The 21,627-nt window shown below is 49.2% G+C and overlaps 1 protein-coding gene across 2 annotated transcripts in view; it reads left to right on the top strand.

Moving 5' to 3' along the window:
- LOC142311972 (alcohol dehydrogenase 1) overlaps positions 1 to 21,627 on the top strand; it is a 490,686-nt gene that overhangs the window by 304 nt on the left and 468,755 nt on the right. For both annotated transcript variants that reach the window (XM_075350839.1, XM_075350848.1), the window contains exon 2: positions 5,727 to 5,828. In XM_075350839.1, coding sequence (XP_075206954.1) covers positions 5,727 to 5,828 — 102 coding nt within the window. The remainder of the gene's footprint in view (positions 1 to 5,726; positions 5,829 to 21,627) is intronic.

Genomic DNA, 21,627 nt, shown 5'->3' with positions numbered 1-21,627 from the left:
AAGTTCTCAGCATGAGTATGTGGTGTATTTTTTGATGTTGGAACAATTAGCTGGATTGGGTTACTTGCGTTTTTTACATACATTTGTTCAACTGTTTTTTCTTTCTTCTTGGCATGTTGTCTTTTAAATCAGCTTTTTTTGTATGCTTCAAGTCATGTGTGGATTACTTGTGTTTGTAGTACATTTTCACTGCAGAAACACAATAAAAAAAGGCACGTACCTTTCCTCCTTTCATTTAAATCTATGCCGATAGGCATATTTAGGCTAAGTTCAGACACTGCGTTTTTTGACGCTGCATTTTTGTGCGTTTTTTGTGGCAAAAAAATGCACAAAAACGCACCCGCAGTAAAAAATTACGCGTTTTTACCGCGTTTTGGTGCGTTTTTTGCTGTGTTTTTGCTCACTGCGTTATTATGCGTTTTTTTATCAGTGAACAATGCCATTAATGATTGTTGAAAAAAAAAAAAAAGAAAAAAGGTCTGATGTCATTTCCTTCTTCAATATGTTCTTCATTCTCCACTAGTGTATGCAGGAGAGCAGACAGCTGCAGAACTACAAGGCTCAGCATGCTCCATCCAGGACTGTATGCTGGAGGGAGAGGCAGGGGAAGCAGAACTACAAGGCTCAGTATGCTCCATCCAGGACTGTATGCTGGAGGGAGAGGCAGGGGGAGCAGAACTACAAGGCTCAGCATACTCCATCCAATAGTGTATGCAGGAGAGCAGACAGCTGCAGAACTACAAGGCTCAGCATGCTCCATCCACTACTATATGCAGGAGAGCAGACAGCAGCTGCAGAACTACAACGCTCAGCATCCTCCATCCAGGACTGTATGCAGGAGTTTCCCCCCCCCCAAAAAAAATGACGTGGGTTTCGCCATATTTTTGTATGCTAGCCAGGTACAGCAGGCAGGTACGGCTGCCCCCAACCCTCAGCTGCCTATATGTACCCGGCGGGGAACCAAAATTTCATGAATTTCATGAAATACTTAAAAAAAAAATGATGTGGGCTTCGCCCAATTTTTGAGTCCAGCCAGGTACAACTAGGCAGCTGGGGATTGGAATCCACAGTGCAGGGTGCCCATGCTTTCTGGGCAGCCCCACTGCGAATTGCAGTCTGCAGCCACTCCAGAAAATGGCGCTTTCATAGAAGCGCCATCTTCTGACGCTGTATCCAACTCTTCCAGCTGCCCTGGTGACGGGTCGCTTGCTGGGTAATAATGGGGATTATGCTAGCTGTATATTATCAGCTGGCCCTAAGCCCGAAATTCATGGTGTCACGCCAATATTAGACATGGCCACCATGAATTTCTAGTAAAGATTAAAAAAAACACAACACACAAAAATATTTTTATTAGAAATAAAACACAACACAATTAGTAACTCCATCTTTATTGAAATAAAGAACCCCCCTCCGCAGTAATCCTGGGTCAAGGGTCCCGCGCCGTCCAATCCGGATCCAATATCATCTGATCGGTTTGCTGGAAGGCAAAGCGATCAGATGATGTGTCAGGTTCAAGGATGTGAATCACATCACACATCAGCTGATTGTATAAAAGCCGTTTATACAATCAGCTGATGCATAAGTGCAAACAAAAAAAAAAAATGCTCACTTATGTGAGTCTGGGAGTCTGATCCCGTCCGATCGCTGCAGGAGCTGCCGGTAATCAGCTGATGAAGTCTCCTGACGGCATCAGCTGATTGCCGGGTGGTAAAAATTCAGCATCACCGCGAGACTTACGATCAGCTGATGCGTCAGGTGCTGCATCAGGTGATCCACCACCAGGTCCTGCAGCCATCGGACGTGCCTGAGAGCCGGCACACAGCCGGAGCGGGGGTGGCGGTACTGGGAAGAGGAGCTGAGAGCGGACATGGCACCGGGAGTCTGCAGGCAAGTGAGTATGACTTTTTTTTTCTACTGTTCACTTTTGATGGCGCCGCACGAGAGCGGACATGCCACAGGACGGGAGATTGAAGCAGCAGTGGCGGTACGGTTGTGGCTAAATCCCAGTGGGTAGAAGGACCTGTGGGCATGACCGTCTTCGTTAGTGGGCGTGATGGCTTGTTTGATGGGTGTGGCGATGTTTCCTTCTGTCCTCTAAACTCATGGAAGGGGGGCTTCGCCCCCCCTACCCCTTCCCATCTGGGGGTCTTACCCCCAGACCCCCGCTATTATAATCAACTCTATGCCGACGTGGACTTAGGCTAGTTTCACACTTGCGTTGTTTTCCTTCAGCTGCAATCCGCCATTTTGGAAAACAGCGGAATCCGTTAACGGATTCTTCCCATAGACTTGTATGGACGACGGATTGCGAGTGATGGACCTGCATTGCTTCCGCTGGGTGACGCTGCGCTGCTTCCGCTGAGTGGAAGGAATGCAGCATGTAACGTTTTTTGAGCAGCGCAATCCGTAGGATTTCGCTGCGCATGCTCTCTCTGGCTCCCTGCACACGTAACCAGGGTACACATCGGGTTACTAAGCAATGCGCTTTGCCTAGTTACCCAATATTTACCCTGGCTATGTGTGCAAGGAGCCAGCGCTAAGCGGTGTACGCTGGTAACCAAGGTAAATATCGGGTAACCAAGCAAAGTGCTTTGCTTAGTTACCCGATATTTACCCTGGCTACATGTGCAGGGAGCCTGACACATCCCCGCTCGGCTCCGCCCCCTCCCGCAGTCCGCATGTACACATGCACGTGCATGCACACGCACACGAACACACAGTCACCTGTCCCCAGCCATGCATCCCCGTGGCACTGACGTCCTCAGCGCCATGGCCCCGCTCAGCTCCACCCACCCCGCACTCCGCCCCCCTGCCCACATTCTCGGCGGCTGAACGATCAGCTGATCACCCGGCGGCCGGCTGCTGTGAGCGATCAGCTGATCACCCGGTGGCCGGCTGCTGTGCGCGATCAGCTGATCACCCGGCGACCGACTGCTGTGAGCGATCAGCTGGTCACCCTGCGACCGGCTGCTGTGAGCGATCTTCTGGTCACCCAGCGACCGGCTGCTGTGAGCGATCAGCTGATCATTCACAATAGTCTACCGCTGGTAAAACTGTAAAGAAGAAGAAAAAAAAAAGAAAAGATTCCGTTGTTTTGTACGATCCGCTGCATCCGTTGTGCCACTAAATGCAACACATCCGTCACAGACCGCAATGCAACGGATGCCTTTCAACGCATGTGTGAAACTAGCCTAGAAGAAAAATGCATCTTCTTGGTATGAGCAATGTCGTGGAGGCCCTGCCCATTTCTGGTCACATGTTAGCAGGGGTCCCTCTGGCCACTGGGATTTAGACGCTACCATGGCTGTGACGGGAGGATTCACGCTTCTGTGTTGACTGACAGAAGGAATGCTCTTCCTGTACATGTCACTTTACTACCCACCCCTTGAGTTTATAGCTGCGTTTTTAGTCATAGAAACGAACTAAAACGCAGCTATATTTGCAATTTGCGGCTTTCATTGCGTTTTTGAACATCTCATTGAACTTAATGGGTGGAAAACGCAGTGAAAAATGCAAAAATAATTGACATGCTGCCTTTTTGTGGTCACCACTAAAATGCAGCTAAAAAAAAACGCTGTGTGCAGACAGCAAAAATGAGTCATGCACTTTTCTGAGCAAAAACGCACCCGAAAAACACGCAAAAAAAGCCGCGAAAAACGCACTGTGTGAACTTACCCTTAGGCCCTGTGCGCACTGGAATTACTGGATTACCGCACCCACGGTAAAAAAACGCGGTATATCGCACCCGAAAACCGCATGCGGTTTGCGGCGGTTTTTTCGCAGTATTGCCGCGGTTTTGCCGTGTGCGGGTTGGTACATGTGTTTTAATGCATTTAATGCAATAAAGCAAATTGAAAAAAAAAAAGTAATTTCCTTCTGAGATAGATAGTAGATAGATAAATAGATAAATAGACAGATAGAAGAATAGATAGAGGGATAGATAGATAGATAGATCGATAGATAGATAGAGTCCCTGTGAGCACCTGCTGCATTTCTCCCGAGCAGTAGTGTGTTCACATTACCGGCCGTGGGAAATGACATGTGGTTACCTCTGCTGTCTCGTTGCGAGGCTGCATTCAGTAGTGTGTCAGTCGCGGCGGGATGCAAGCATCGCAGGATGTGGATTATGGCAGAGCTGTGTGTTTGGGAGGGGTTAATAAAGGGGTGAAACAGGGGCTTTTTTGTGTTTTATTTAAAATAAAGGATTTTTCGGTGTGTGTTTTTTTTCACTTTACTTACGGGTTGATCATGTCAGCTGTCTCATAGATGCTGCCATGATCAAGTCTGGACTTAGTGGCAGCGATCTGCCGCCATTAACTCCTTATATTACCCTGATTGCCACCGCATCACGGCAACAGGAAGAGCTGGGACACTCCGGTACTGCCGCATAATGGATGCGACAGTCCCGGGGCAGCTGCGGGCTGATATTCTCGGCTGCGGAAGTGGGGGGCATTAACCCTGGCTCTCGCCCTCCCCAGCCTGAGAATACCGGGCCGCCGCTGTGTGTTTACCTTGGCTGGACGGTAAAAATACGGCGGAGCCCACGTGTTTTTCTTTCTATATGTCCGTTTGATTTGTATGTGTATTCTATATGTCTGTGTCTGTGTGTGATTGCGATGTGTGTGTATTCTATGTCTGTGTCTGTCATGTGTGTGAGTGTGAGATGTGTGTTTACTCTCTGCTCCGCTTCCTCTTCCTGTCATAATGACATCACTTCCCTGCAAAACGCAGGCAGTGATGAACATTATGTCCCGAAACCGCGAAATACCGCAGGGAATAACGCAGGAAAACGCAATGAACACAGAATTTGCTGCCTGCGTTATTCCCTGCGGGATTTGACGATTACATTGCAGTCAATGGAGTGAAATGCCGCAGCGACGTGTTGAAAAGAAGTGACATGCAATTGTTTTTGCGGAATCCCGCAGCAAAACATGCAGCTGTCAAAATCCGCATAGTGCGCATAGCATTTTTTTTTCCCATAGGTTTTACTGGTGAATCACTGCAGAGATGTTATGAACATAACATGCAGCGAAACATGCAGCAAAACCGCAGGAAATCCGCGGCAAAAATCGTCAAGTGCGCACAGGGCCTAACAGCAAGAGTGACTGACGTTGTGGATTTCAAAATCACACCACAGGTCTGTTTACATTGTTATTATAACTGAAAAAAAACCCAAAACTTCACAGTGGACAAGACATTACTAGCCTGTCTGAGCAAAAAATTGCAGTATGTCTGAATTTGATCCAATTATTGAGTCGCACTCGGCCATGCAAGGCAAGGGGTCAGTTGAAAACATCAGACTGTACTCGGATGACATCTGAGTGCATAACCAGGAAAATAAACGTCGGCACACTAATGCATAAAAAATGAACAAAATGTCCGTTGATTGCTTGTGACCTTATTCAGAAAACGTGCAAGGTATAGTGAAAAATAATAGAATCCAAAATGTATTAAAGAGTAAATACAAATAATCTGTCTGACGTTTCGGCTCAATTAGGAGCCTTCAACAGAGACATGGATATGAATATCTGTTAATAAAAGCTCTTTCTGTTCCAATTCTAATGAACATATAATATCTGATACAGGGACTTTACTGAGGATTGGGGAAAGAGGGGTAAATGCACTATATACTAGACATTTTGAAACTGGATCAAACAATGCAAATCAAATGCAAATGTAAATAGCGAAATAAATATTCAGTTTTATTGTTATTTCACATTCAGGTAATCAAATGTAAAGCAGCCGTGTGCTGGGGACCTAAACAACCGCTCAGCATTGAAGAGATTGAGGTTGCTCCACCAAAGGCTCATGAAGTTCGCATAAAGGTAATATTTAAAATGTAACAACAATATCATTATAACTATTCTGTTATAGCAGATTTATAAGGATGGGCAGTAGAAGATAAGTGCTACAGGAGACATATTTGTTTGATCAAATGTTAGCTGCACATTTCTGCTGATCAGATCAACAGACTAGTGTTGAGCGAGTATGCTTGTCACTACTCGGTACTCGCACGAGTATCACTGTACTCGAGCTACTCGGCGGGGACCGAGTAATCTCACGATACTCGTGCTGTACTCGTGGTCTTCATCCCTGCATGTTGGCGCTCTTTTGAGAGCCAGCCCTCATGCAGGGATTGGCTGGCAGACCACTGCAATGCCACAGCCCTGTTAGTTGTGGAATTGCAGTGATTGGCCGGCCTGCACAGCGTGACCGAGCCTTTATACCGGCGGGCGCGCTGTGTTCTGCACACAGCCATCCAGACAGTCAGTGCAGGGAGAGTGTTGCTGCTTCAGGGAAAGGTTTGCGGCCCTTAATAGCTATTTCCGTAGCAGGGCTGCAAACAGTGTGACCAAAAGTCCTTATCAGGACTATTGTAGTTGTATAAAGGCAGGCAGGGTATAGCCAGGTCGGAGTACAGGAGCAGAGTCCTTCTCAGGACTATTGTTGCTGTATACAGGCAGGGCAGGCAGGGTATAGCCAGGTCGGAATACAGGCTAGTGACCAGAAGAGTCCTTCTCAGGACTATTGTAGCTGTATACAGGCAGGCAGGCAGGGTATATAGCCATTCCTAGTGGTGACCGTATACCAGCCTTCACCATATCTGGGGCTGGTGTACACAGTCTAAAACAGTCCTGATAGTGTCAGACTTCTCAGTAATTGTCGCTCCTAAAAAGCTGTTAGGTTCTTAGTGCGTCCGTGCGTGCATTTAAAAACCGCACGTGTGTGCCTGTCGGTGGCAGCGTACTGGTACACGTTTTGCACAAACTAGTATATAACGCACAAGTCTAGTGAATAATACACGTCAGTCAGCAGTGTCTGATAGTGTCAAACTTCTCAGTAATTGTCGCTCCTAAAAACCTGTTAGGTTCTTAGTGCGTCCGTGCTTGCATTTAAAAACCGCACGTGTGTGCCTGTCGGTGGCAGCGTACAGGTGCACGTTTTGCACAAACTAGTATATAACGCACAAGTCTAGTGAATAATACACGTCAGTCAGCAGTGTCTGATAGTGTCAAACTTCTCAGTAATTGTCGCTTCTAAAAACCTGTTAGGTTCTTAGTGCGTCCATGCTTGCATTTAAAAACCGCACGTGTGTGCCTGTCGGTGGCAGCGTACAGGTGCACTTGTGTGCGTTTTGCACAAACTTGGATATAATGCACAAGTCTAGTGAATACACGTCAGCACAGCATTGCAAAATGCGCAAGGGCATTGGCAACGAACAAGGAAGTGGACGTGATGGTGGTGCAGGCAGAGGCCGAGGTCGTGGGCAAGCTCTAATTTCGCCACAACAAAGGGCCACATCTACTCGCTCGCACGTCCTGTCCCAAATTCTTGAGGACCGCAGCAGTACACCGCTCTTGAACCAAGACCAGTGTCAACAGGTTGTTAGTTGGATAGCGGATAATGCTTCCAGTCAGATTGGCACCACCACAAACACTCTGTCTTCCACACGGTCAAGTGTCAGTAGCCGTGATACTGCACCGCACATTTCAGAACCTGATCCTCCTTCCTACCACAAGGCTGAGTACACATCCTCGGACATTACTGATCCCACACTTGGACACTCGGAAGAGCTGTTCACGTTTCCATTCGCACATTCTGGCCTCTCGCCAGCTCCTGTTGAAGTGGGTCATGAGGAGATCGTATGTACAGATGCCCAAATATTTGAGCAGCCACGTTCTCACGAAGTTGGCAACGTGTCTCAACAAGGGGTGGACGATGATGAGACACAATTGTCAGGAAGTCAGGAGGAGGAGCAGGGTGCGGAAGAGGAAGACGACGTGGTGGATGATCCAGTAACTGACCCAACCTGGCAGGAGGATATGCAGAGCGAGGACAGCAGTGCACAGGGGGAGGGAGGCGTAGCATCCCAACAGGCAGTAAGAAGCAGGGTGGTGGCCCCAGGCAGAAGTCAGGCAACCGTTCCCCGGAACAACAACACGACACAAGGTGCCTGTACAAATGTTAGGTCTTCCCGAGTCTGGCAGTTTTTTAAGTTGGCTCCAGATGATTCTAAAAAGGCCATTTGCAACACCTGCTGTGCCAGCATCAGCAGGGGTACCAAAACTAGCAGCCTGACCACCACCAGCATGATCAGGCACATGTCAGCCAAGCACCCGACTTTGTGGGAAGTACAACAGAGTCGAGGAGCAGTGCTTGCTGATGTCACTGCTACGTCTTCGCTTGTTGTGCATGCGAGCCAATCCCCTGTCCATGCTGCCTGCGAACAAGCCTCCTTCGGCCCTGCACCTGCAGTTGCCTACGCAGAAATAACACCATCATCAAGCACGTCCTTGTCCCAGCGCAGCGTTCAGTTATCCATTCAGCAAACCTTTGAACGCAGGCGCAAATACACTGCCAACGCCCCACATGCCACAGTTCTAAATGCTAACATTTCGCGACTGCTTGCGCTGGAAATGTTGCCTTTTAGGCTGGTGGAGACAGAAGCATTCCGCGACCTGATGGCGGCAGCTGTCCCACGTTACTCGGTCCCCAGCCGCCACTATTTCTCCCGGTGTGCCGTCCTCGCATTGCATAACCACGTGTCACAAAACATCACACATGCCCTGAACATCGCTGTTTCAGCCAAAGTCCACCTAACCACAGACACGTGGACAAGTGCTTGTGGGCAAGGCCGCTACATCTCGTTGACGGCACACTGGGTTAATATTGTGGAAGCTGGGACCCAGTCTGAGCGAGGGACGGAACACGTCCTTCCCACACCAAGGTTTGCAGGCCCTACCTCAGTCAGGGTTTCACCCACACTCTACAGCTCCGGAATGTCATGCTCTTCAGCCTCCTCCTCCTCCTGCGCATCCTCATCCACTTTACCCTCCACACCAGTCCCAAGCTGGAAGCACTGCAGCACTGCCTCGGCGAAGCGGCAACAGGCTGTGCTGAAGCTAATCTGCATAGGTGACAAACCCCACAATGCAGAAGAGGTGTGGACAGCTCTGAAACAGCAGGCAGATCACTGGCTCACACCTCTGAACCTAAAGCCAGGAAAGGTCGTGTGTGACAATGGCCGGAACCTGGTGGCGGCTTTGAGGCGAGGCCAGCTGACACATGTTCCATGCGTGGCCCATGTGCTCAACCTCGTGGTTCAGCGGTTTCTAAAGTCATACCCAGAGCTGTCTGATCTGCTGGTAAAAGTTCGCCGCCTGTCTGCACATTTTCGAAAGTCACCTACTGCTTCAGCCGGCCTTGCCGGCTTTCAGCGCCGTTTGCATCTTCCGGCTCACAGACTGGTGTGTGATGTCCCCACGCGTTGGAATTCAACTCTGCACATGTTGGTCAGGATATGTGAGCAGAAGAGGGCAGTTGTTGAGTACCTGCATCACCTAAGCCGTCGGGAAATGGGTCAAACTCCACACATAACACCTGAGGAGTGGAGATGGATGTCCGACCTATGTACCATCCTCCAAAACTTTGAGGACTCCACCAAGATGGTGAGTGGTGATGACGCCATTATTAGCGTCACTATACCGCTTCTCTGCCTTCGAAAACGGTCTCTGCTCAAAAACAAACATGATGCATTGCAGGCGGAGCGCGATGAGTTGGAGTAAGAAACAGTAGTGGGTATGGGTGATAACACACAGCCGAGCCTCGTCTCATCACAACGTGCAGTGGAGGACTATGACAAGGAGGAGGATGAAGACATGGAGCAACTCTCCGGCCAAATTGAGGATATGACATGCACACCAGTCATATCCTCGGTTCAGCAGGGCTGGCCAGAGGACAGGGTAGATGAGGAGGAGGAGGAGGACAGCATGTTCAGTCATCGTGTTGGTCAGGATACTGAAGTACTGGCTGTTAAGAGTCTGGCGCACATGGCTGACTTTATGGTAAGCTGCCTGTCTCGTGACCCTCGCGTTAAGAATATCTTGGCCGACAATCATTACTGGTTGGTAACACTGTTAGACCCACGATACAAGGAGAATTTATGTCTCTTATTCCCGAGGCGGAGAGGTCAGCCAAAATGCAGCAGTTCCGGAAGGCCATAGTCACGGAAGTAGGCAAAGCATTCCCCTCACAAAACGCTAGTGGCATAGGTCAGGAATCAGTGGACAACCAAGGCGTACAGCCGAGAGGGGCACAAGTCCAATCCGCCAGAGGTAGGGGAACAGTCTTTAAGATGTGGGACAGTTTTCTCAGCCCCTCACGTACCACAGCCCCTGAGGTGCGGGGTAGTGCCACAAGAAATCCTAAGTTTGCCCAGATGCTCAAGGAGTACCTTGCAGATCGAACAACTATACTCCGACATTCCTCTGTGCCTTACAATTATTGGGTATCCAAGGTGGACACGTGGCATGAATTGGCTCTCTACGCCTTGGAAGTCCTGGCCTGCCCTGCCGCTAGCGTTTTGTCAGAGCGTGTTTTTAGTGCCGCAGGTGGAATCATTACAGATAAACGCACCCGCCTGTCAACTGAAAATGCTGACAGGCTGACTCTGATCAAGATGAACAAGGGTTGGATTGGGCCAGACTTCACCACACCACCAGCAAATGAGAGCGGAATTTAAAGTTTGTAACGGGAATTTGCCATGTACCTCCACTCACCCATGGGTACACACTTCTGGACTTTGGATAATCGCTGGACTGCTCCTCCTTCTCCTCATGCGCCACCATGATGACCGTTACAATAGTTAGGCCGTTGTTTCAGGTATACCCCCAGTGGTAAATTTTTTCGCCCATTCTTTCAGAATGGACATTACAACGACAGGAGACCCGCTCCTTTGCAATCGCAACAATGTTTTGAGGCCCTAATGCACATCTCTATCCAGGGACAATGTGGAGCCTCCCAATTTTTGGCTGCCCTGCCAAAGGGCTATACTACAATAGACCCACTTCCTTACAATGGGCACTTCTGGTTTACAGGCCCTCATGCACGTCTCTATCCAGGGACAATGTGGAGCCTCCCAATTTTTGGCTGTCCTGCCAAAGGGCTATACTACAATAGACCCACTTCCTTACAATGGGCACTTCTGGTTTACAGGCCATCATGCATGTCTCTATCCAGGGACAATGTGGAGCCTCCCAATTTTTGGCTATCCTGCCAAAGGGCTATACTACAATAGACCCACTTCCTTACAATGGGCACTTCAGGTTTACAGGCCCTCATGCACGTCTCTATCCAGGGACAACATGGAGCCTCCCAATTTTTGGCTGCCCTGCCTAAGGGCTATACTACAATAGACCCACTTCCTTACAATGGGCACTTCTGGTTTACAGGCCATCATGCACGTCTCTATCCAGGGACAATGTGGAGCCTCCCAATTTTTGGCTGTCCTGCCAAAGGGCTATACTACAATAGACCCACTTCCTTACAATGGGCACTTCAGGTTTACAGGCCTTCATGCACGTCTCTATCCAGGGACAACGTGGAGCCTCCCAATTTTTGGCTGCCCTGCCTAAGGGCTATACTACAATAGACCCACTTCCTTCCAATGGGCACTTCTGGTTTACAGGCCATCATGCACGTCTCTATCCAGGGACAATGTGGAGCCTCCCAATTTTTGGCTGTCCTGCCAAAGGGCTATACTACAATAGACCCACTTCCTTACAATGGGCACTTCAGGTTTACAGGCCCTCATGCATGTCTCTATCCAGGGACAACGTGGAGCCTCCCAATTTTTGACTGCCCTGCCTAAGGGCTATACTACAATAGACCCACTTCCTTACAATGGGCACTTCAGGTTTACAGGCCCTCATGCACGTCTGTATGCAGGGGCATTGGTGAACCTCACAATTTTGGACTGCCCTGGCAAAGGAAAATACCACAAAGACTCACTTCCTCAAAATGGGCACATTAGACTCAAGAGGCCTTCATGTACGTCTCTTCTCAGGGACATCGGAGTGCCACACAATGTTTTCACGTAAAATCTTTGATCTAATCTCCAAAAGTAACATACACCAGCTCTATCTCACTATTGGGTATGTGCCCTTAACATTTCCGCCATGAAAATTCATTTTGGTGTCATTTTTGAAGGTTTTCTGGTGAGTCCGTAAAAATGGCGTAAAACGCGGACAAAATTGTTCACAGCTGTGACTTTTGAGTGATAAATGCTTCAAGGGGTCTTCCCTATGCTGTTGCCATGTCATTTGAGCACTCTTCTGAGACTTTTGTTACATTTTTAGGGTTTCTACATGCTGCCGGGGGTCATTTCATAAAAATACTCGGGTCTCCCATAGGATAACATTTGGCTCGGTGCTCGGGCCGAGTACACGAGTATCTTGGGATGCTCGGCCCGAGCCTCGAGCACCCGAGCTTTTTAGTACTCGCTCATCACTACAACAGACATGTGGGGCATAATGTGGGCTCACATTAAAGGGACAGATATGACCTTGGATTTTTATAACTGCCCTGCAGTTACGCATGGCAGGAAGACAGGGCAGGAGAAAGGTAAATCATGCAAGACAATGAAACAAACTTGCTCCTTCTTTATTTGTCCTCATCCTATGTATTTGTATCATTTAGGTGCTAGCTGCTACAATCCCTCATATCTATCGCCCTTTCACACAATCTGTGCACTCCATCTATATAAGACTCTCTCTCCTGCCCTCTCCTATGAATGTCTCTCATGCTCTTTTTACCTTCTTTTACCATAAAGATCCATTCACTCCCACCATAAAACACTCACAAATCACTTAAAATCACTTAACTATCTGCTCACTCTCTCTAGTCTCCTTCTGTTAGTTGCAGGAGATGTCTCCCCCAACCTAGACCCTTTTTTAATAGTAAGTTTAACTTTTTCCCTTATACATTCAGAAACCCTGCAAATCTCATTAATATTCCCTGCATACATTTCATTTTCTTACACTGTGCCATTTGGAATGCATGGTTAGCAGATAAACTCTCCTACATCCATGACCTTTTCCTTTCAAATTCCCTTAACCTCCTAGCTGTTACTGAGACCTGGGTCCAGCAGTCAGACACCACTGTCGCTCCTGCTCTATCTTATAGTGGCCTACAACTCCTCCTGTACCCTCACTTATCTTCCCTTCTTTTGAGTTCCACACTGTCAGACTTTACAGGCCCTTCTCCCTCTGAGTGGTGGTTGTGTATCACCCTCCAGAACACCCATATCAGTTCTTGGATCACTTTGCAACTTGGCTTCCAAAGTTTAAAGCCGGTGACATTCCAATTCTCATCATGGGGACTTTAACATCCCTATTGATGATTCCACCTCCCCAGCTGTCACTCATCTTTTGTCTTTAACTTCTTCTCTCGGACTTTCACAACTTACTAACCCTCTTACATATGAAGACAGGAGTACGCTGGACCTAGTCTTCTCCCGTCTGTGCTCAGTGCCTGATTTTACTAACTCCTCTCTTCCCCTCTCTGACCACAACTTTTTTTCATTCCCTGTCAAGAAGTGTAAATTCCCTCAGGATGCCCCCACTTACCACACTTAAAGGAATATACGTGCCATTACTGTCCAGAAACTTATGAAGAATTTGCAGTCATCATTGGCCACAATCTCCTGTCTCTCATGTCCAGACTCTGCTCTGAAACATTATAATAAACACTACAAAATGTCCTGGATGAAGCTGCACCTCCTACACACAGAGCAGCTCAGCACAGACAGTGTCAGCCTTGGCACACAGTACAAACACGTTTTCTCCAGCAGTGCTCCAGGTGCACTAAACGTCTGTGTAGAAAATCTAATATGGCCGAAGATTTCATCCATTGTAAATTTATGCTTAAAACATACAACTCTACTCTGAACCTCTCCAAACAAGCTTACTTTAATGCCCTCATTACCGCACTATCCTACAATCCTAAACGACTGACACTTTTCACTCCCTCCTTGGTCCAAGAGTGCAAGCCCCAATCACCAATTTCAGCGCGGATGATCTGGCCAATTATTTTAAAGAAAAAGTTTACTATATTCGACAAAAAAATTGTTTCAAAGAACTGAGAGTCCTCAGTGGTTGATACCTTTTAATGACTAACTGAAAAGATGGTAATAATAGCAAGCTTTCAAGACTACTCAGGTCTCTTCATCAGGCTCAGTATAAGGGCTCTTTTCCTCTTGTGTACCGCTTCCGATGCGGGAGCATCAGAAGCGATATGCTAATGACCCTCTGCTGCGGTGTTATCCGAGGGTCATGCGACTGTGATGCGATCTTGCGATCGCATTACAGGAGGGAGGGAACACTTTCTCCCCATTTCCGTTGTCTGTCTCTGCGTGCACCACACTGCAGTTGCATAACATGAGACTGCAGTGCGAATTTACACACACGTGAGCCGAGACGGTGCAAAAACGCAGCATGCTGCGATTGCACCGAGAGTACAATTCGTGTGGAGAAAAAACAGGACAGAGGAAACTGCCTCATTGATTAATACTTGTGCAAGTGCAATCCGATTTTTTTTTTTTTTTTTTTTTTTATCGGATTGCACTCCCCCATGAACATTGCAGATAGAAAAGAGCCCTAACTCAGTATATACTGAGCCTGATGAAGAGACCTGAGTAGTCTCGAAAGCTTGCTATTATTACCATCTTTTCAGTTAGTCATTATGTATCAACCACTGAGGACTCTCAGTTCTTCTAAACAATTTTTTTTATCTCTACTGGCTAGCACGGTACAAAGATATATTTTACCTGTACCATATTCGACAGGAACATTTATCCCATTCTTCAAATATATCATACATTCTCTCCCCCCCTGCAGTCTATCTAGTTTATTTTCTGTTTTTGAATCAGTCTCTGAAGAAGTTACCCAGCTCTTTGTATCTTCTCATCCTACTACCTGCACTAATGATACTATTGAGAGCGGGGGACAGACCACGGAAGGGGGGCTGCTCGAGACGCTCGGATCTTGGGTCGTTGCTGCGGCTCGAGTGGCAACCGGACCCGGGCGCGTGCAGCCGTCCGTCGCCCGCAAGTGAAACAGGGGGGTGATTAGATGGGGAAGGTTTTGTCAGTGATGCCACCCGTGGGTTGCGGTGATTGTTGGTGACACAGCCTCTGCCTTGATATGGGGTGCCCGGGGCTAATGGAGTGGGGCAGCAGGATGGTATCCCCTCCATGGGTAGGGGAGGTGTTGTCCCGGGGCCCAGGTGTCGGTGAGAGAGTGATCGGACACAGTCTGCGGGGATGGACCGGATGATACTGGTGTACTCAGTGTTTTGAATAAAATCACACAGAGTCCAAATAGTAAACTAACTGCCCGTAACCGGTAGCCTCTGGAGGGGTGTGCTCGGGTCCCGCACACCGGTGGACAGAACAGGGGCCCTTCGTCCTGCACTTTAGGTTGGTGTCTGTTGTGTTGACTAGTCTGCATGAAATGGGGAAGTCCACTCCCGGTGACTTTTCCGTGGGAGCTGTGGCCCGCGTGAACTGCCCCGTGGGATTTTTGCAGGCACTTGCAGACGTCCTATCCCCCTCGTTGGGCTTACATCTCGCTCTATCTGGGCTGTTAGTGGGACAAGACTTGGAATCTTGTCCCCTGCTGGTTAATTGGAAAGGTGCTTGCAGCTGTCCTCGCCCTAGGGTCCAGGTACCCCGACTGTGCACGGCCTCTGGACCGGATTCCCGCTGTCGGCACCAGCGGGCTACAACCCTGCCCTGGTCCACTTAAGGTCTCCCACAACTGGATCTCCATCGCCTGTGGCCCTGCTCTGCTGTCTGCTACCTAGTTAGCTCAAGTAGTCTAGTAAAACAAGAATGCCGCGGAGACACCATCCCATGTTTCTCAACGGTGGCAGGAAACTAACCAGGTCTTTCACCGGGAAAGAACAACCGCGGGAAGGGCAGTCTCCAGTCAAGGAGACCACCTATGCCAAACATGGTATCCATCCATCCACAGACAGCTGTTTCGGGGTATATTTCCTGCCAGCGTTGAGAAACATGTGATGGTGTCTCCGCGGCATTCTTGTTTTGCATATTTTCCCAGGGGGCCTTGTTCTAGTGTCACTGCGTTGAGAAACACGTGATGGTGTCTCCGCGGTGTTGGATGTTGATCACCCCGAGGTCAACCATCCTTACCTATCAAGTAGTCTAGTAATTCGGGAGCTACAAACCCCGACTACCACTTCACTCCTCTCACTTCCACTGTCTCCTTTCAACTCCATCTCTAACTCTAACTGAATTGTTCCCTCCCCCTGACACCTCAGAACCCCTAGGTGGGTGTCACCATCTGCCTGGCCCCACCCACTGGTGTGTACCTATTGTCCTGGGGGGGTGACTAGGCTTTTGTGGCTGGTGTTATGTACCTGTGTGGGGTTGTGTTGGAAGGCCAAGGAGGAGAGAATCCTGCATCTGGACGATGGATGCAGTCTCCTGTGACAACCTGATTTTGTCAGGGCGTCACCATACTATTCCCTCATATCTCCCTAAGTTGATCACCCTGGCTGTCAACAATCACCTAACTTAAATATTCAATTTCTCTCCCAACTGGTGTCTTCCCCTACTCCTTCAAACACGCCAGCATATCACCACTATTAAAAAAAACGCCATCCCTGGACCAAAACTGTACTGCGAATTACAGATCTGTCTCTATTTTCTCTTTTATCTCTAAACGTTTGGAACGCTTAGTCCAGTCCTGTTTAATCCTTTATCTTTCAGATAACTTTCTTTTTGACCCTTTACAATCCAGTTTCTGCTTCTTAGGGTTACTTCTCACATAGCGAGATCGCTAGCGAGATCGCTGCTGAGTCACGGTTTTTGTGACGCACCAGTGACCTCATTAGCGATCTCGCTGTGTGTGACACTGAGCAGCGATCTGGCCCCTGCTGTGAAATCGCTGCTCGTTACACACTGCTCTGGTTCATTTTTTGGACATTGCTCTCCCGCTCTGAAGCACACATCGCTGTCTTTGACAGCGAGAGAGCAACGATCTGAATGTGCAGGGAGCAGGGAGATGGCGTCTGGCAGCCTGCGGTAATCTGTAACCAAGGTAAATATCGGGTAACCAAGCAAAGTGCTTTGCTTGGTTACCCGATATTTACCTTGGTTACTTGCGTCCGCCGCTCTTAGGCTGCCAGTGCCAGCTCCCTGCTAGCTGCACACGTACACATCGTAGGAGTACACATCGGGAAAGTAAGCAAAGCGGTTTGCTTATTAACCCGATGTGTACTCTGGCTACGAGTGCAGGGAGCCAGCGCTAGACGGTGTGCGCTGGTAACCAAGGTAAATATCGGGTAACCAAGCGCTTTGTTACCCGATATTTACCTTAGTTACCAAGCGCAGCATCGCTTCCACGCGTCGCTGGGGGCTGGTCACTGGTCGCTGGTGAGATCTGCCTGATTGATAGCTCACCAGCGACCATGCAGCGACGCACCAGTGATCCTGACCAGGTCAGATCGCTGGTGGGATCGCTGGAGCGTCGCTAAAGTGTGACGGTACCCTTAGTCTACTGAAACTGCTCTTACTAAAGTTTCTAATGATTTGCTAACAGCTAAATCTAATGGTCTAATAGTCCTGCTGTTCTCCTGGATCTCTGTGCTGCACTCGGCACTGTGGATCACCAGCTCCTCCTCACTATGCTTCGCTCTATTGGGCTCAAGGACACCATTCTCTCTTGGTTCTCCTCCTACCTCTCTGATCGTTATTTCACTGTGTCTTTTGCCGGCTCCTCTTCCTCTCCTCTTTCCTTCTATGTCGGGGTTCCTCAGGGTTCAGTTCTAGGTTCCCTCTGCTTTTCTCTATACACTGCCCCTATTGGCAAAATCATCAGAAGTTTTGGTTTTCAGTACCATCTGTGTGCTGATGTTACCAAATTGTACACATAGTCACCTGATATCAGCACTGCATTATTGCAAAATACCAGCAATTGCCTGTGTGCTGTCTCCAGCATCATGATGTACCTCTATCTAAAACTGAATCCGTCAAAAACTGAACTTCATGTTTCCTTCCTCTACTAACATTCCTAAACCCAATATTACCATTTAAATATGTGGTTCAACCATTACTCCCCAGCAGCACGCCTGCTGTCTTGGGGTCATATTTGATTCAGATCTCTCTTTCACGCCCTACATACTTGGTCATGTCATCTCCACCTCACACACATCTTTAGAATTTGACTTTTTCTTACCGTTGACTCTCAAACAACTTAAGCTGGTGTCACACTAAACGACAGCGACAACGACGTCGCTGTTACGTCACCATTTTCGGTGACGTAACAGCGACCTTGTAGGTCGCTGTTATGATCGCTGCTTAGCTGTCAAACACAGCAGAAGCAGCGATCATAAGGTCGCTGTGCTACATGTTCAGAGAGCAGGGAGCCGCGCTTAGCGCTGGCTCCTTGCTCTCCTGCAGCACACATCGGGTTAATTAACCCGATGTGTGCTGCAGCTACATGTCACAGTTCAGAGAGCAGGGAGCCGCGCTTAGCGCTGGCTCCTTGCTCTCCTGCAGCACACATCGGGTTAATTAACCCGATGTGTGCTGCAGCTACATGTCACAGTTCAGAGAGCAGGGAGCCGCGCGCACTGCTTAGCGCTGGCTCCTTGCTCTCCTTGCTACAGTATGCATCGGGTTAATTACCCGATGCATACTGCAGCCACATGTCACAGTGCAGGAGCCGGCACTGGCAGCAAGAGCGGAGGCTGGTAACCAGCGTAAACATCGGGTAACCAGGGAAAGGTCTTCCCTTGGTTACCCGATGTTTAGGCTGGTTACAGCTTACCGCAGCTGCCAGTGCCGGCTCCTGCTCGCTTCATTTCGTCGCTCTCTCGCTGTCACACACAGCGATGTGTGTGTCACAGCGGGAGAGTGACGACCAAAAAATGAAGCTGGACATTCAGCAACGACCGGCGACCTCACAGCAGGGGCCAGGTCGTTGCTGGATGTCACACACAGCGACAGCGACGGGACGTCGCTGCAACGTCACAGAAAATGGTGACGTAGCAGCGACGTCGTTGTCGTCGTCGTTATGTGTGACACCAGCTTTACTGTCATTCTTATCCATTCTTGTCTGGACTAATAAACTCTCAAACTAGACTCTCCTCTCTCCAATCCATCCTGAATGCAGCAACCAGGATCATTTTCCTCTCCAACCTCTTCACTGATGCCTCTACTCTGTGCCAGTCATTGCACTGGTTGCCCAGCTGTTACAGAGTACAATATAAACTTATCACTCTCACCCACAAAGCTATATACAGTTCTACACTGCCCTAATCTCCTCCCTCATCTCTGTTTATCACCTTACGCATGCCCTCTGTTCCGCTAATAACCGAAGACTGTCATCCTCTATTATCCAAACCTCCTACTCCCATCTCCAAGACGTCACAAGCTGCGCCAATTCTCTGAAACGCACTAACCAGTATAATTCACTTAAAGGGAACCTGTCAGCAGAAATTTCGCCCAAAACCTAAAAGATTCCCCCTCTGCAGCTCCTGGGCTGCATTCTAGAAAGGTCCCTGTTATTATTGTGCCCCATGTGAGACCAAAATAAAGACTTTATAAAGTGGTACCTTTTTGTATTCAGATACTGTAAATGTGACACGGGGGCGGGCTCTCTGGCGTCCGTTATTCTGCCTCCTGGTCCTGTATGCCGCCCCCATCGCTCCTTTCCATAGCTGATGCACCGCCCACTGCTCCAACCATCCGCGTGCATGCCCAGTGCCAGTCTCACGGGACTAAGCAGTGTGACCGCTGGTGACGTGTGCGCAGGCAAGTGATTATGGGTGGGGCTGTGATTGTTATCAGCAAGTACCCGCCCATAATCTCGCGAGCGCGCAAACCTCACCAGCGGTCACACTGTGTTCAGGGTACATGCTAGACTGTATGGGCTGCTTCCAGGGATGACGTCCCTTTTGTCATGTGATAGGGGCGTGTTCAAAATACTATCACGTGACAAAAGGGACGTGCTGCAGAGGGGGAATCTTTTAGGCTATGTGCCCACGCTGCGGAAAATGCGCGGATTTTGCCACGGATTTCTCGCGGAAAAGCCGCGGATTTTCCAAAAATCTGCAGCAGCGGCATTTCCCAGCCATTTCTATGGCTTTTTGGAAATGCTGTGCCCATGCTGCGGATTTTTCCGCGACGGATTTGGTGCGGATTTTGATCCGGAAAAATCTGCAACATGTCAATTATATTGTTGCGGATTTTGATCCGGATTTTGGCTATAGAATTCGGAAAAAAAAATCCGCACCAAAATCCGCGGCAATTCCGCTGTAAATCCGCTGTAAATCCGCGGCAAATCCACACCTTTGAAAAGGTACGGATTTTGCGGGAAAGCCGCGGATTTGATGCAGAAAAATCTGCAGCAACATTCTCCCGTGGACACATAGCCTTAGGTTTTGGGCGAAATTTCTGCTGACAGGTTCCCTTTAATTCACAATACACACAGTTTTAAGCGGGCCCTAAAAATACATTTCTTCACCTCACTTATCTATCTATACCTGTTTTGCCCTTATAATATTTTCTTCAAAATCTGGACCTTTTTATCAACTGTTAACACACCCGTGTTAACAGCAATCTGCAGCTGCATTTGTATACATACTGGCTTGTGACCAGTCCATGCTGAGGTATGCTATTTATTATTGTCACGTACACACTTCTCAGCACATGACGTGGGGTGTGCATACAAGCAGGGGCGTAACGATCGCGGTCGCAGAGGTCGCCACTGCGACCGGGCCCGCAGGGTTATAGGGGCCCGGCAGCCGCTCTGCAGAGCCGGCTGCCGGGCCCCTATGTGTAGTGCCGCTGTGTAGTGGCCGACTGTGAGATCGTTAGGGGGCCGGCCTGTGAGTCAGGGGGGCCCAGTGTCTGCAGGGGGCAGAGGGGCCCCTGACCTGGAGAGGCCACCAGGCGTTCCTGACCTGCTGCAGAGGAGATGTGCTCCTGCACGGCAGATGTGAAGCCCCGCAAGTATTGTGTCGGTGCATTACCTTCAGGGACTCCACTCGGCTGGATCCTGTCACGGGTAGGAGATCTTCTATTTAGGATTGTCGTGACGCCACTCTCAGAATTGCGGCCAGTGGGGACCACCACTGCAGATTAAGGGATGCCTGGGGCTGATGGTGGGTGCAGTCAGTTGTAATAGCCTCCTGAGAGTGAGGCAAGCCCCAGGGCCCTGTGTGAGTGTGTAGAACCACAAGGCGCAGAATAACTCAGCACAAGCAGAATGTCTTTCAGGGGTTTTACTCACAGAAGGTGGCAGAGTGAGTAACCCGGGCGTAGCTGGGATGAACCAGGCTGGAACCAGGTGTCCTTCAGGCTGACTGATGAGGGTGACTACCGACTCGCCTTCCTTAGCCCTTCTGTGGTTTGTGGTAACCCCGACTTTTAGTCCCTATGGGGGTCACCCAGGGAAGTAGCTGCTCCCCTCGTTTGTTTGCCGTTTGCTTGTCGCCTGGACCAGATCACTCCAGCTGCTTGCCTCCTGTGAACTATGGGCCCTAACTGTGGCTACGTGGCTGCGGTCTTTGTGGTGTTGTGGCGTGGGCTTTGAGGGCCCCACACCGGCAGGTTTAGCAAGGAAAGGTGGATCTATCCCCGCACCGGGATCTGCCGCCCGTTTGGGCCTGGTACTCCCTGACAGTCTCCGTACTTTCCACTACGCGGCTCTCTCTCCAGCTGTGTGTGGTGTTCGGGCAGCACTACCAGGTGACCGTTCTCCCCCGTCGGTAGTCACTGCGCGGACGCTGTTAGACTGCAACAGCTCCAGGGGTCTG

The sequence above is a fragment of the Anomaloglossus baeobatrachus genome, chromosome 1, assembly GCF_048569485.1.
Source record: "Anomaloglossus baeobatrachus isolate aAnoBae1 chromosome 1, aAnoBae1.hap1, whole genome shotgun sequence".
Lineage (NCBI taxonomy): Eukaryota > Metazoa > Chordata > Amphibia > Anura > Aromobatidae > Anomaloglossus > Anomaloglossus baeobatrachus.
The sequence above is the reverse complement of the archived record's forward strand: the minus strand, read 5'-3'. Positions and strand labels throughout refer to the sequence as shown.